The following is a 13,464-nucleotide window of genomic DNA, read 5'->3' on the forward strand; positions in this document are numbered from 1 at the left end:
AAAAGACTAATATTTGGAACACAAGTACGGGTATTTAGACATGGCCAGTGACTTAGCGATCCAAAAAATGTAGGCATATTTGACCATTCAAAGTGTCCAGATTGCTGCTCAGTGACAGGTGTTAGTGAGTGTCGGTGAATCCCTTGCCCCTTCCAACTCGCTTGGAGGGCCCTCCATTGTTATGTGTTGCTGATGAAACTTCCGAGGGTGACTTCCAGAGAATGGCGAGGGGATCAATAAACCCATCAATTTTGGGACACACTCCGGACTTGAATGATGCAATTCATATTCCACTTTTAAATAAACACCAGTGACTAGATCAATAAAAAGTGGTCAAATGAAGCAGATGCTAAGCTACAGGACTGTTTTGCTAGTACAGACAGGAATATGTTCCGGGATTCCTCCAATGGCATTGAAGAGTGCACCACATTTGCCATTAGCTTCATCAATATGTGCCTACAGTGACCGTACGTACATAACCCAACCAGAAGCCATGGATTACAGGCAGCATCCGCACTGAGCTACAGGCTACAGCTGCCGCTTTCAAGGAGAGGGACTCTAACCCGGAAGCTTATAAGAAATCTCACTATACCCTCTGACGAACCATCAAACAGGCAAAGTGTCAATACAGGACTAAGATCGAGTCGTACTACACCGGCTCTGATGCTCGTTGGATGTGGCAGGGCTTGCAAACCATTACAGACTACAAAGGGAAGCACAACCGAGAGCTGCCCAGTGACACGAGCCTACCGGACGAGCTAAACTACTTCTATGCTCACTTAGAGGCCAATAACACTAAAACATGCATGAGAGCACCAGCTGTACCAGAAGACTGTGTGATCACGCTCTCTGCAGCCAATGTAAGACCTTTAGACAGGTCAACATTGACAAGGCCACAGAGCCAGATGGATTACCAGGACGTGTACTGCGAGCATGCACTGACCAATTAGCAAGTGTCTCATTTTCAACCTCTCCCTATCCAAGTTTGTAATACCAACATGTTTTAAGCAGACCACCATAGTGCCTGTGCCCAAGAACACTAAGGTCACCTGCCTAAATGACTACCATGAAGTGTTTTGAAAGGCTGGTCATGGCTCACATCAACCCCATCATCCCAGAAACTCTTGACCCACTCCAATTTGCATACCGCCCCAACAGATCCACAGATGGCTCAGTCTCTATTGCACTCTACACTGCCCTTTCCCACCTGGACAAAATGCTATTCAGAATGCTATTCATTGTCTACAGCTCAGCGTTCAACATCATAGTGCCCTCAAAGCTCATCAATAAGACAGAGGGGACAACAGACCCTGGGACTAAACACCTCACTCTGCAACTGAATCCTAGACTTCCTGACGGGCCGACACCCCCAGGTGGTAGGTAACAACACATCCTCCATGCTGATCCTCAGCACAGGGGTACCTCAGGGGTGCGTGCTCAGCCCCCTCCTGTACTCCCTGTTCACTCATGACTGCACAGCCAGGCAAGACTCCAACACCATCATTAAATTGGCTGATGACAGTCTATAGGGAGGAGGTCAGAGACCTGGCCGTGTGATGCCAGGACAACATGATCAAGACAAAGAAGATGATTGTGGACGACAGGAAAAGAGGACCGAGCACGTCCCCATTCTCATCGATGGGGCTGCAGTGCAGCATTTCCTTGGTATCCACATTACCAACAAACTAGCATAATCCAAGCACACCATGACAGTTGTGAAGCAGGCATGACAAAACCTATTCCCCCTCAGGAGGCTGAAAATATTTGCCATGGGTCCTCAGATCCTCAAAAGGTTCTACAGCTGCACCAGAGAGCATCCTGACTGGTTGCATCGCTGCCTGGTATGGAAACTGCTCAGCCTCCGACTGCAAGGCACTACAGAGGGTAGTGAGAACGGCCCAGTACATTACTGGGGCCAAGCTTGCTGCCATCCATGACCTCTATACCAGGCGGTGTCAGGGGAAGGCCCTAAAAATTGTCAAAGACTCCAAGCAACCCTAGTTATAGATTGTTTTCTCTGCTACCACATAGCAAGCGGTACCGGAGTACCAAGTCTAGGTCTAAGAGGATTCTAAACAGCTTCTACCCCCAAGCCATAAGACTCCTGAACATCTAGTCAAATGGCTACCCAGACTATTTGCATTGCCCCTCCCCCCACACCACTGCCACTATCTGTTGAAATCTATGCATAGTCAATTTAAGTAACTCTACCTACATGCACGTACTACCTCAACTAACCGGTGCCCCCGCACATTGACTCTGTACCGGGACCCCGCTGTATATATTGTTATTTTTAACTGCTGCTCTTTAATATTTGGCCTTCTGCCAACTTGCTTTCACCTATCCGATCTTGTCAAATCGGTGGTGAATCTGATGAAGTAGATGAGCTGAAGAGAGAAAGCCATTGTAAGACGTTTGAGATTCACCCCCAGAATCTGGTCCGCTCCAGTCCCCTGCTCACTAAATAGCAACCCCCTGTCCCGGAGGTGTGTCTCTCTGTCTGTACTCTCTTACTTCCCCATTAAGGCTGTGTCCTCTGTGGTGGCCTGTAACTGGGTTTAGTGCTTAACTGCTACCCCCTGCTGGCTGTAAGGCCTCAGTGTCTTCTCCATCTCCTGCTATGGTGCTGTGTTCACTGTTGTCCCCTCTGTCCGTCTGTGTGACACTATGTCCATTGGTATATCTAAGTTGTTATTAGTGTGTGTATGTTCTTCTAAGTTTGGCTTCTATGTAGCATGCCCTTTATATAACTCTGTTGCTTGTGGGCATTGTGCGCCTTTCAGAGCATTGTGAAGTTATACTGTGAAAATATACACACTATGTAACAACTGCCGTTTGAGTGGCACAGTGTTCCAGTTTGGGAAAACGGGTCTTGTGGTCCTATCAGTTGTGTTTGACGTTTTTTTTTTTTTTTTGGTTTCTGATTTGTTCGCTTACATGGTTGCCATTTTGTTGCTGTTGTCCTGTTGTCTTCCAGCCGCCCCACTGCATGACGATGCCAAGCACACTTTTTGCTAATTAGAACGGTTCAGGTCATAGCTCCTGTCTTAACTAAGAGCAAGCTCTGCCTGCACCACCCTCCATGGCCCCAGGGGGCAGCAACACGCAGCTGAGTAAGTTAGACAGCCCTGAGGCAGCTACACTACGCAGAAGAGTTAGTGACACGCACTGGCTTTTATTGCTAACCCTGCCTCACAGTTAGTCAGCTGACTCAGCTATATTTATGTGAGAGTAGCATATTGGCTACGGTACAATACCAATGAAGCCATGCATGAGCTGCTTTTTGCCAGTTCATCATTCCTGTGGGAATATGAACTGAACAAACGGAGGTGTGCTCGCAGTTTGTATATATAAGCCGTGTTGTGTGTTGATGTGTGCCGCGTGGGATTTCTCGACCTCACTGGCAGGTTGTCTGTGGCGTAGTGGGCTGTCTGTGTGTCTGCCACTTCTCATGTGTGTCACGCTCCCAGATGACATTTCAGTCAGCCCAGCTGGGTTGTGTGTCACTTGTCTGTGTGGTTGAGGATACACACTTCAAATCAAATTTATTTATATAGCCCTTTGTACATCAGCTGATATCTCAAAGTGCTGTACAGAAACCCAGCCTAAAACCCCAAACAGCAAGCAATGCAGGTGTTGAAGCACGTTGGCTAGGAAAAACTCCTTAGAAAGGCCAAAACCTAGGAAGAAACCTACAGAGGAACCAGGCTTTGAGGGGTGGCCAGTCCTCTTCTGGCTGCGCCGGGTAGAGATTATAACAGAACATGGCCAAGATATTGAAATGTTCATAAATTGTCTAGGTCTGAGACAGGTAGCACATCCGGTGAACAGGTCATGATTCCATAGCAGCAGCACGGCCAGGTGGACTGGGGACAGCAAGGAGTCATCATGCCAGGTAGTCCTGAGGCATGGTCCTCCGGCTCAGGTCCTCCGAGAGAGAGAAAGAAAGAGAGAAAGAGAGAATTAGAGAAAGCATACTTAAATTCACACAGGACACCGGATAAGACAGGAGAAGTACTCCAGATATAACAACTCCAGATCCCACTTGAGGTTTAGGGAACTGAAACTGTTCAACAACTCAAAAATTGCCAGGTGCTTCGGGTAGGGCGGACTATTGGAAGGGAAAGAGAGCTGGACTGCAGCTAAGTTGGGGCCTGTTAAGGTAGTTTTCATGGGATTGGTGACCCCTAAAGTCACCAGTAGTGCTGCTGTAAACTGTGTTCTTGTACAACCAAATAACAATAGGCATCAATGACATGCAATGTCTCTGCACTCAGTACCATACAGGAACGGGCTAGTGCACTAAAGGAAGCATGGTGAGGGAGGGGGTCTGCATGCTGGCCTTTTAAGTATTTGTGACCGGAGCACTCCGAGGGTTTCTAATCGCATCCGGCCATCTCTTTCTCTCCTGCCATTCTTCTTTCTCGCTGTCGTTCTCTGAATTTCAGCTCGCAAACAAGAGATCATCAAGATTACCGAGCAGCTGATTGAGGCCATCAACAATGGAGACTTTGAGGCTTACACGTGAGTTTATACATTGTGTGCCGACATTTAATTAGCTCCTAGTTTTGACAGATAAATTACCCCTAGCCCTGCTGATTTCCCTCTAAATTACTAGAGTAGTATGTGGAATGTGAGAGGGTGGGAGGTGCTGATGATGCAGTGCCTTCAGAAAGTATTCATACCCCTTGACTTATTCCACATGTTATTGTGTTACAGCCTGAATTCAGAATGTATTTAATAGATTGTTTTCTCTCACCCATCTACACACATTTCCCCCATGATGACAGTGACAAAATGGTTTTTGAAACATTAGCAAATGTACTCAAAATTAAATACATTTACGTAAGTATTCACACCCTGAGTCAATCAATATGTTAGAATCACCTTTGGCAGTGATTACGGCTGTGAGTCTTTCTGGGTAAGAGCTTTGCACACCTGGATTGTACAATATTTGCACATGATTCTTTTAAAAATTCTTCAAGCTCTGTCAAGTTGGTGGTTAATCATTGCTAGACAGCCATTTTCAAGTCTTGCCATAGATTTTCAAGCCGGTTTAAGTCAAAACTGTAACTCGGCCATTCAGGAACAGTCAAAGTTGTCTTGGTAAGCAACTCCAGTATATATTTGGACTTGTGTTTTAGGTTATTGTCCTGCTGAAAGGTGAATTTGTCTCCCAGTGTCTGCTGGAAAGCAGACTGGTCCAGGTTTTCCTCTAGGATTTTGCCTGTGCATAGATCTATTCCATTTATTTTTGATCCCAAAAAACTCCCTAGTCCTTGCCCATGTCAAGCATACTCATAACATGATGCAGCCACCACCATTATTGAAAATATGAAGAGTGGTCCTCATTAATCTGTTGTGTTGAATTGTCCCCAAACATAACACTTTTTGTTCAGGACATTAATTTCTTTGCCACATTTTTTTGCATTTTTACTTTAGTGCATTATTGTAAACAGGATTTATGTTTTGGAATATGTTTTATTCTGTACAGGTTTCCCTCTTTTCACTCTGTCAGTTAGGTTATTATGGTGGAGTAAGTACAATATTATTTATCCATTCTCAATTTCTCCTATCACAGCCATTAAACACTGTAACTGTTTTAGTCACCATTGGCATAATGATAACATTCCTGAGTGGTTTCCTTCCTCTCCGGCAACTGAGTTCTGAAGGATGCCTGTATTTTTGTAGTGACTGGGTGTATTGATACACCATCCAAAATGTACATAATAATCTTCACCATGCTTATATTAAATGCCTGCTTTATTTAGAATTGTTAACCCATCTACCAATAGGTGCCCTTTGTGAGGCATTGGAAAACCTCCCTGTTCTTTACGGTTTAATCAGTGTTTGAAATTCACTGCTTGACTGAGGGACCTTACAGATAATTTTATGTGTGGGGTACAGGGATGAAGTAGTCATTCAAAAATCACTATTGCACACAGAGTGAGTCCATACAACGTATAATGTGATTTTTAAAGCACATTTTTTTACTCGTGAACTTATTTCCACTTGCCTTAACAAAGGAGTTGATTACTTATTGACTCAAGCTTTTTTATTTTTTATTAATTTGTAAACATGTCTAAAAACATAATTCCACATTGGCATTATGGGGTATTGTGTGTAGGTCAGTGACACAACATCTGTAACACATCAAAATGTAACAACAACATGTGGAAAAGTCCAGGGGTGTCAATACTTTGTAAAGGCACTGTATGAATGAACAGAAATGTTGTTTTTGTGTCAAATCGCCAGTTGGCAACCCATCCCTTATGGAATTAATTGACATTACAATAATTCACTATGGTAATTAAATAATCATTCTTCTACCGGCGTTCTCTGCATTGAGCATCACATAGAGTGAAAAAAATACAATACATAATAGTCAATAAGGTTATCCAAACAATAATTACATCCCTAGAGTATTACAATAATATAGATACATATGAACATACACACTGTATATATACAGTTGAAGTCAGACACTCAACAAATTTCTTGTTAACAAACTGTAGTTGTGCATGACACAAGTAATTTTCCCAACAATTGTTTACAGACATATTATTTCACTTATAATTCACTGTAGCACAATTCCAGTGGGTCAGAAGTTTACATACACTAAGTTGACCGTGCCTTCTGGAAAATTCCAGAAAATGATGTCATGTCTTTAGAAGCTTCTGATCATTTGTTTGTAGGTGACCAAATACTTATTTTCCACCATAATTTGCAAATAAATTCATTAAAAATCCTACAATGTGATTTTCTGGATTTTTTTCTCTCATTTTGTCTGTCATAGTTGAAGTGTAGCTATGATGAAAATTACAGGCCTCTCATTTTTAAGTGGGAGAACTTGCACAATTGGTGACTGACTAAATCCTTTTTTGCCCCACTGTACATACATACTATAAACAGACAAATAAATACAGAAAAAAAAGAAAGAAACAGAAGTCACTGAACCCAGTCTGACACAAAGTGAAGATTCATATGGTAGACAAACCTATACACAATCTATATACACACCCCATTAACCAGATAGAAGATAAATATGTGTGCTATTTAATTATATGTTTAACTGTATGTCTGATTTCCCTTCCAGGAGAATCTGTGACCCCGGGCTCACCTCGTTTGAACCCGAGGCTTTGGGAAACCTGGTGGAGGGCATGGACTTCCACAAATTCTACTTTGAGAACTGTAAGCATCTCTTATAAACAGGGAACTAAACATTGTAGTGTGATTCCACGAATAGTGCCTTTTGGGTAGTGTCCTTTGGTAAAAAAAAGTTTTCATTTTAACATTCTGTCATAAAGAGCACATGTTCAACTTCATAACAGACATCTCTTACTATAAAAGTGAACATTAAATGAATAGCCCACTGGGCAAAAACGTGTTGAATCAAAGTTGCTTCAACGTAAATTGGCAACATATTGTGAAGTGGAATCTATGCGTAAAATACAGTGGATTTGCAAAAAGTCATCAACTGTTGTTTTGGGGGTGAACTTTCAACCACAGGTGTATGTCATAATGGTAACCAATTTTCAACATAGACAAACCTTGTATAAAATATGTTGTATTTGTACCTTTTGAAACAACTTCTTCAACCTTATCTCCACTATCATAAAATAAAGCAGTAGGCTGGGCAGTACCTCCTATTGGAGAATTGATCTATCTACAGCAGGGATATCAAACTCATTCCATTGAGGGCTTCGTGTCTGTTTTTGGTTTCAATTAAGACCTAGACAACCAGGTGAGGGGAGTGATTTACTGATTAGTAACCTTAATTCATCAATCAAGTACAAGAGAGGAGTGAAAACCCACAGACACTCGGCCCTCTGTGGAATGAGTTTGAGACATGTGATCTACAGCTATCTCTTTGGTCTCCTATCCAGCGTTTTAACCAATCCCAGCCCTGCTTAGCTTTGGCTATTACCAATGTGCTATCGTGAGAACGACTGTTGAGAGGTCTCCACTTAAACAAATAAATAGATTCACGTTTACTATCGAAGTCATTCCAAAGGGTAGGTTGAACAGAGCAACTAGTTCATAATATGTTGGATTCACGTCGCTATTTCAACCAAAAATCGAAGTTAAAGAATAGGACTAAATCAAATCAAACTTCATTTTAATGTGAGTTTAAAGTTTGATCTGATTTGATTTGCTCGTATTTATTCAACTTGGTTGAGATGGAGACGTGAATCCAACATACACTGTCAATTATTAATTTGTAGATAAACTGAAATTAAAGCCAGACTCAGTCCGTGGCACAGATTACACTATCCAGGGAGAAGATAATCTCCTTCAAATGTGGATATTTTGTTGCGTTGACAACCAAGCACAATTCAATATAACATTCGCAATACAGTAATTTGTCGACCAGTTAATAGATTATATGTTGGATTTATGTCTCCATCTCAACCAAAAATACAAGTTAAAGAGTAGGATTATGCCAGTGGCTCAGATGGAACTATCCAAATATCCTTTAAGTGTTGATATTTGGTTGCTTTGTTAAGTTAGGACAATCTTACAAACTATTGTAACAGTAGTTATTCAACCTTAACCTCTAGCGTCAAGCAATCCCGTATCCGGGAGCGTAATCATAGCCTCAAGCTTATTAGCATAACGCAACGTTAACTATTTTTGAAAATCACAAATGAAATGAAATAAATATATTGGCTCACATGCTTAGCATTCAAAATCTGGGGCATTTCCTGTATGAAATTGAATCTTGGTTTCGCCTGTAGCATTAGTTCTGGGGCACTCACAGACAATATCTTTGCAGTTTTGGAAACGTCAGAGTGTTTTCATTCCAAAGCTGTCAATTATATGCATAGTCAAGCATCTTTTCGTGACAAAATATCTTGTTTAAAACGGGAAAGTTTTTTTATCCAAAAATTAAAAGTGCGCCCCCTATATCGAAGAAGTTAAAGGGTAGGTAGCATAAACGTAACCACATGTAACATATGGATTTGCATTAGTGTACGCATCAAAAGTCCCAATGCCAAGTTACACCTCACTCTTCTATTTTTGGAGTTATTACATAAAACCGATCAGAATTCCGAAGTCTTGTTGGAAATAGTTTTTTCCCGGGGTGTGATGTAATATGGAGGACCCGGCAAGCCAGCCTATTCCACATAATGTATACTCCAAAGGAAATAACTTCAAATGTATAAATCGTTTGTACTCGTGACTACTGGTTTCAATAGAATTTTCAGCTAACTTACAAGCAAATCATTTCTGAATGTATTGTTACAAATCAACTTGGAAGGTTTCTAACCAACTACTCTGCTAACGTTAGCCCTACCAGCCTGCTAACTTTAAGTTAGCACTGAATAAGTAAGCGAGTTGCTATCAACAACTATCTTACAGCTACATTAAAGTAAACCAATGTTTTTGAAATACATAATGCCATCTAACCAGTTGTCAAAGAACATTAGCTAAATGCAGTTATTTTAGCCTACAAGATAGCCAGCCAGCGTTAGCTATTTAGCCAACTAGCTATTAGCCGTGACAGCCTAGCTAACCACCACAGTTATGGTCGGCAAGCTAGAGACCAACTACTAGAGCCCAGCTAGCTAGAACAAAACTAACACAACACAACTAAAACATTACCTAAGATTAAAAGCAAAGAGAGAGCAGATTTACAGATTGGTGGTTAGGGCCCATGCGATGGTAAAACTTAAAAAATTGTTCAGCTTGAGCTAGCTACCGAGCTAGCATACGAACTTGGTAGCACAGAGTAGATCCTCCATATAACGTTGAGAAATAGTGCATTGTGGGGAGTTTAGAAGTTATCCGGAAATAAGTTTATAAATATATAATAACCCAAAAACATAACTATGTTTGTACTTATAGGTAAGCAGATCATGACTAAGTCTTTGACCACACTGTGTTGTTACATTGGTGAGGAAAACCTCATGCTTCCTACCCTTTAAAATGAGTAACACATCCAGGGCCACATTATGAGATTACTGTCTCTATCAAATCTAATCAAATAAAATGTATTTATATAGCCCCTCGTACATCAACTGATATCTCAAAGTGCTGTACAGAAACCCAGCCTAAAACCCCAAACAGCAAGCAATGCAGGTGTAGAAGCACGGTGGCTAGGAAAAACTCCCTAGAAAGGCCAAAACCTAGCAAGGAACCTAGAGAGGAACCAGGCTATGAGGGGTGGCCAGTCCTCTTCTGGCTGTGCCGGGTGGAGATTATAACAGAACATGGCCAAGATGCTCAAATGTTCCTAAATGACCGGCGTGGTCAAATAATAATAATCAGCGTATTCCACATAATGTATACCCCAAAGGAGAAGACATTTGTCTTCCTATGTAACAATAGAAAGCGTGCTTGTTCAAGATAGCATGCAGAGGCTGCAGGTCTGTGGAGATCTTCACAATTGCTTTAATAATCTGTGCAGAATCTAGAATGACATTGATCACTTGCGCCACTATTTTTAATGTAATCTCAACTTGCAATCCAGGTAATTTGATTGTGCTATTAGATGAAGCACAATGATAACACATTAAGTTGTTGTATAAATAAACAAAATATCTAACATTGTATTCCTATTTGAACTTTGTTGTGCTTTTAGATGGTTGAAAGTATAGTGATAAAACACTAAGAATTCAACCAGATTTTGGCTGTATTTTTGAGTGGGTGAATATAGGTTGTTATCTCATTGATCAACTCCTCAACCAAATATGACCCAATTGTCCACTTTGACATTTTGTGTTATACCCAGTGGGAGGGTTGACTAACAGGTTTGAATATTTCATCTTAAATCAGGCTGTACTCTCCTTGTGACAGGGGAAAGGAAGCTTGTTGTGTGCAACAGGGAGGGACAATTGAATGCAAGCTTAACAAAATATTAGAACTTGTTAAAATATTTCTAGTCTATCTCTCTATGGGTAACAGGGTTGACGTTGTATGCACGAAATGCTCAGTTTTCCACAACAAAACACCAGAAAAAAAACATCTCGCCTGCTTCTACACTACAATATTTTTTTAAATAATTTTAAAAGGGATAGTTTCACCATATTAAAACTAGAGTTCAGTTCATATTACAGGGTTGACCTGTCAATTAATCACTAATGAATAACTAGGGCTTTACAATGTTTGTGCAAACTTGGGGTTAAGATCATCCTAGAAGTTGGACCTTTATTTTTTTACCTTTATTTAAAAGTCCGTTAAGAACAAATTCTTATTTTCTATGACGGCCTAGGAACAGTGGTTTAACTGCCTTGTTCAGGGGCAGGACCACAGATTTTTACCTTGTCAGCTCGGGGATTCGATCTTGCAAGCTTTCGGTTACTAGTCCAACGTTCTAATCACTAGGCTCCCTGCCGCCCCAAGATGATGTGAGACATGACAATTTTTGGCGGGGAATTTTTAACATGGTTTAGTGTAGTTAGAGCATAGACGTATGTATCCAACTGTAAAATGTGTTTCATCAAAATGTACGCACAATGTCTGAAAGACATAAGGCACAATTCATGGCGCGACCCCATTATGTTCATTTTTGTATATTTTGAAGAAAAAAACATATACCAGGTAAGTCACTGAGCACCCTATTTTACACCTGGTAACCACCTTTCTCTATTGTAATCTAATTAAGGAAGAAGTACATGAAGCCAACACATGTAAGTAGATGACTGAGTGTGTCCGTGTCTCCTATGTAGTGTTGAGTAAGAACAGTAAGCCGGTCCACACCACCATCCTGAATCCCCATGTGCACCTGATCGGGGAGGACGCGGCCTGCATCGCCTACATCCGCCTGACCCAGTACATCGACAGCCAGGGACGACCGCGCTCCTGCCAGTCAGAGGAGACCCGCGTGTGGCACCGCCGCGACGCCAAGTGGCTCAATGTGCATTTTCACTGTTCAGGAGCGCCTGCTGCACCTCTCCAGTGACCCTTTACCAGACACAGGTACAGACTGCAGAGAGCTTATTCTAGGTTCTGTCTACATGTGTGCCCTCCCTCACACTCACATACATGTACTGAAGTGCTGATACATACTGTATCTTGTTGTTTATGTAAAAAAACTCCTCAAGCCAAACCTTCATACCATAACGGTACACAGCCTACATCTTGTCACCATGTTAAGGTTATAGTCAACAAACAAGAACTAATGCAAACTCACCCCATTCCGTACAAATGTGCGCAACCGCAACATTCAAACGAGGCTACAAAGAAAACTAATGGGACTGTAGCGACTGTAGCGACTGTGTTGACGTCAAAATCGGGGGTGTGAACTAGGTTTCTATTCAAGCTTTGGTCGACATGGTAATGGCTCTATAGTATTGGAGAAAAGTTTAAAAAACTGACCCTCCGTTACATCTTGACGTGTCATGTCGTAACGTACAGCACGCATAAAGCAATTATGTATGTCTTACAATCTCCCTCCACCAGGTGGAGCACTTCTATCATCCTTTAAAAACAAGAAATGGACAGTGACGGGGATAAGGGGGATACCTAGTCATTTTTTCGTCATCATTGCATGCGATCATCATTCTCAAAGCCGCTGTTCACTTCTAAGATCCCTTTAGCACCGCACTAAAAACCCGATTCAAATTCGACACAAACCTTCAAATAGGTCTGTAATGACACATTATATAAACTCTTTATAGTGTTTTATTTACATTTTAGAGGTGATAAGGTGATAAGTTGGACAGCTCGAGTGAAAAAAAGCAATTTACCCACACAACATCTCTCCTTCTCACTATCACGCATTAGTTTATTTTCCCCACCCGCCATTTTTAAAAAGACCCGACGGGGCTCATTGCCTGCTTGAATTATTCAGAAAAGGACAGTGTTTAGGTCATGTAATTGATTATGTTGGAAAGGGGAGAAATGGTGCTTTACAATGGTATTGACATTACAGTTGATCTGGAAGTATTACATTTGTGGGGCGCTAAAATATGGGCAATTGTACGGACCAAGGCGATGTACGAGTTTACGTTAATGCGTTAGTAAACTCACAATCAAATACATGTGTACAATCACACAGTACAGGGTACAGCTAGCAGTTTAGCAGTTACACAGACGGGTCCCTGTGGCAATAAATTAATAAAACCGAAAGCTTACCTTGACTTGGAAGAATTGCATTTTTGGATAGCCTTAGCCAGCTAGCTAACAGAAATAGCATTCCTCTATGTTTGAGTTAGGTTGTTGAGTAGGCTAAATTAGCTGCATTAGCTATAAAAAGAAATACAATGAAATATAGCTAGCTCTCGCTATCTTTGTTACTCTCCTTAGATTTTTAAGAAATTAATTTAGTCAAAACTGTTCAACTATTGTCTTTCTCTTTGAGTCTACAACTCACCGCACTTTATGCACTGCAGTGCAAGCTAGCTGTAGCTTATGCTTTCAGTTCTAGATTCATTTTATGATCCTTTTATTGGATGGACAACGTGTCCGTTCATACTGCAAGAGCTCAGACGTCCTCCGAAAATCGTGATAATTACTGTG

At 41.4% G+C, this 13,464-nt stretch overlaps 1 protein-coding gene across 12 annotated transcripts in view; it reads left to right on the forward strand.

Moving 5' to 3' along the window:
- LOC135512344 (calcium/calmodulin-dependent protein kinase type II subunit gamma-like) overlaps positions 1-13,464 on the forward strand; it is a 137,831-nt gene that overhangs the window by 120,941 nt on the left and 3,426 nt on the right. For all 12 annotated transcript variants that reach the window (XM_064934283.1, XM_064934281.1, XM_064934286.1 and 9 more), the window contains 3 exons: positions 4,449-4,524; positions 7,097-7,191; positions 11,673-11,922. In XM_064934283.1, the coding sequence (XP_064790355.1) occupies positions 4,449-4,524; positions 7,097-7,191; positions 11,673-11,905 (404 nt within the window). In that variant the 3' untranslated portion in view covers positions 11,906-11,922. The remainder of the gene's footprint in view (positions 1-4,448; positions 4,525-7,096; positions 7,192-11,672; positions 11,923-13,464) is intronic.

This window comes from Oncorhynchus masou, chromosome 24, assembly GCF_036934945.1.
Source record: "Oncorhynchus masou masou isolate Uvic2021 chromosome 24, UVic_Omas_1.1, whole genome shotgun sequence".
Lineage (NCBI taxonomy): Eukaryota > Metazoa > Chordata > Actinopteri > Salmoniformes > Salmonidae > Oncorhynchus > Oncorhynchus masou.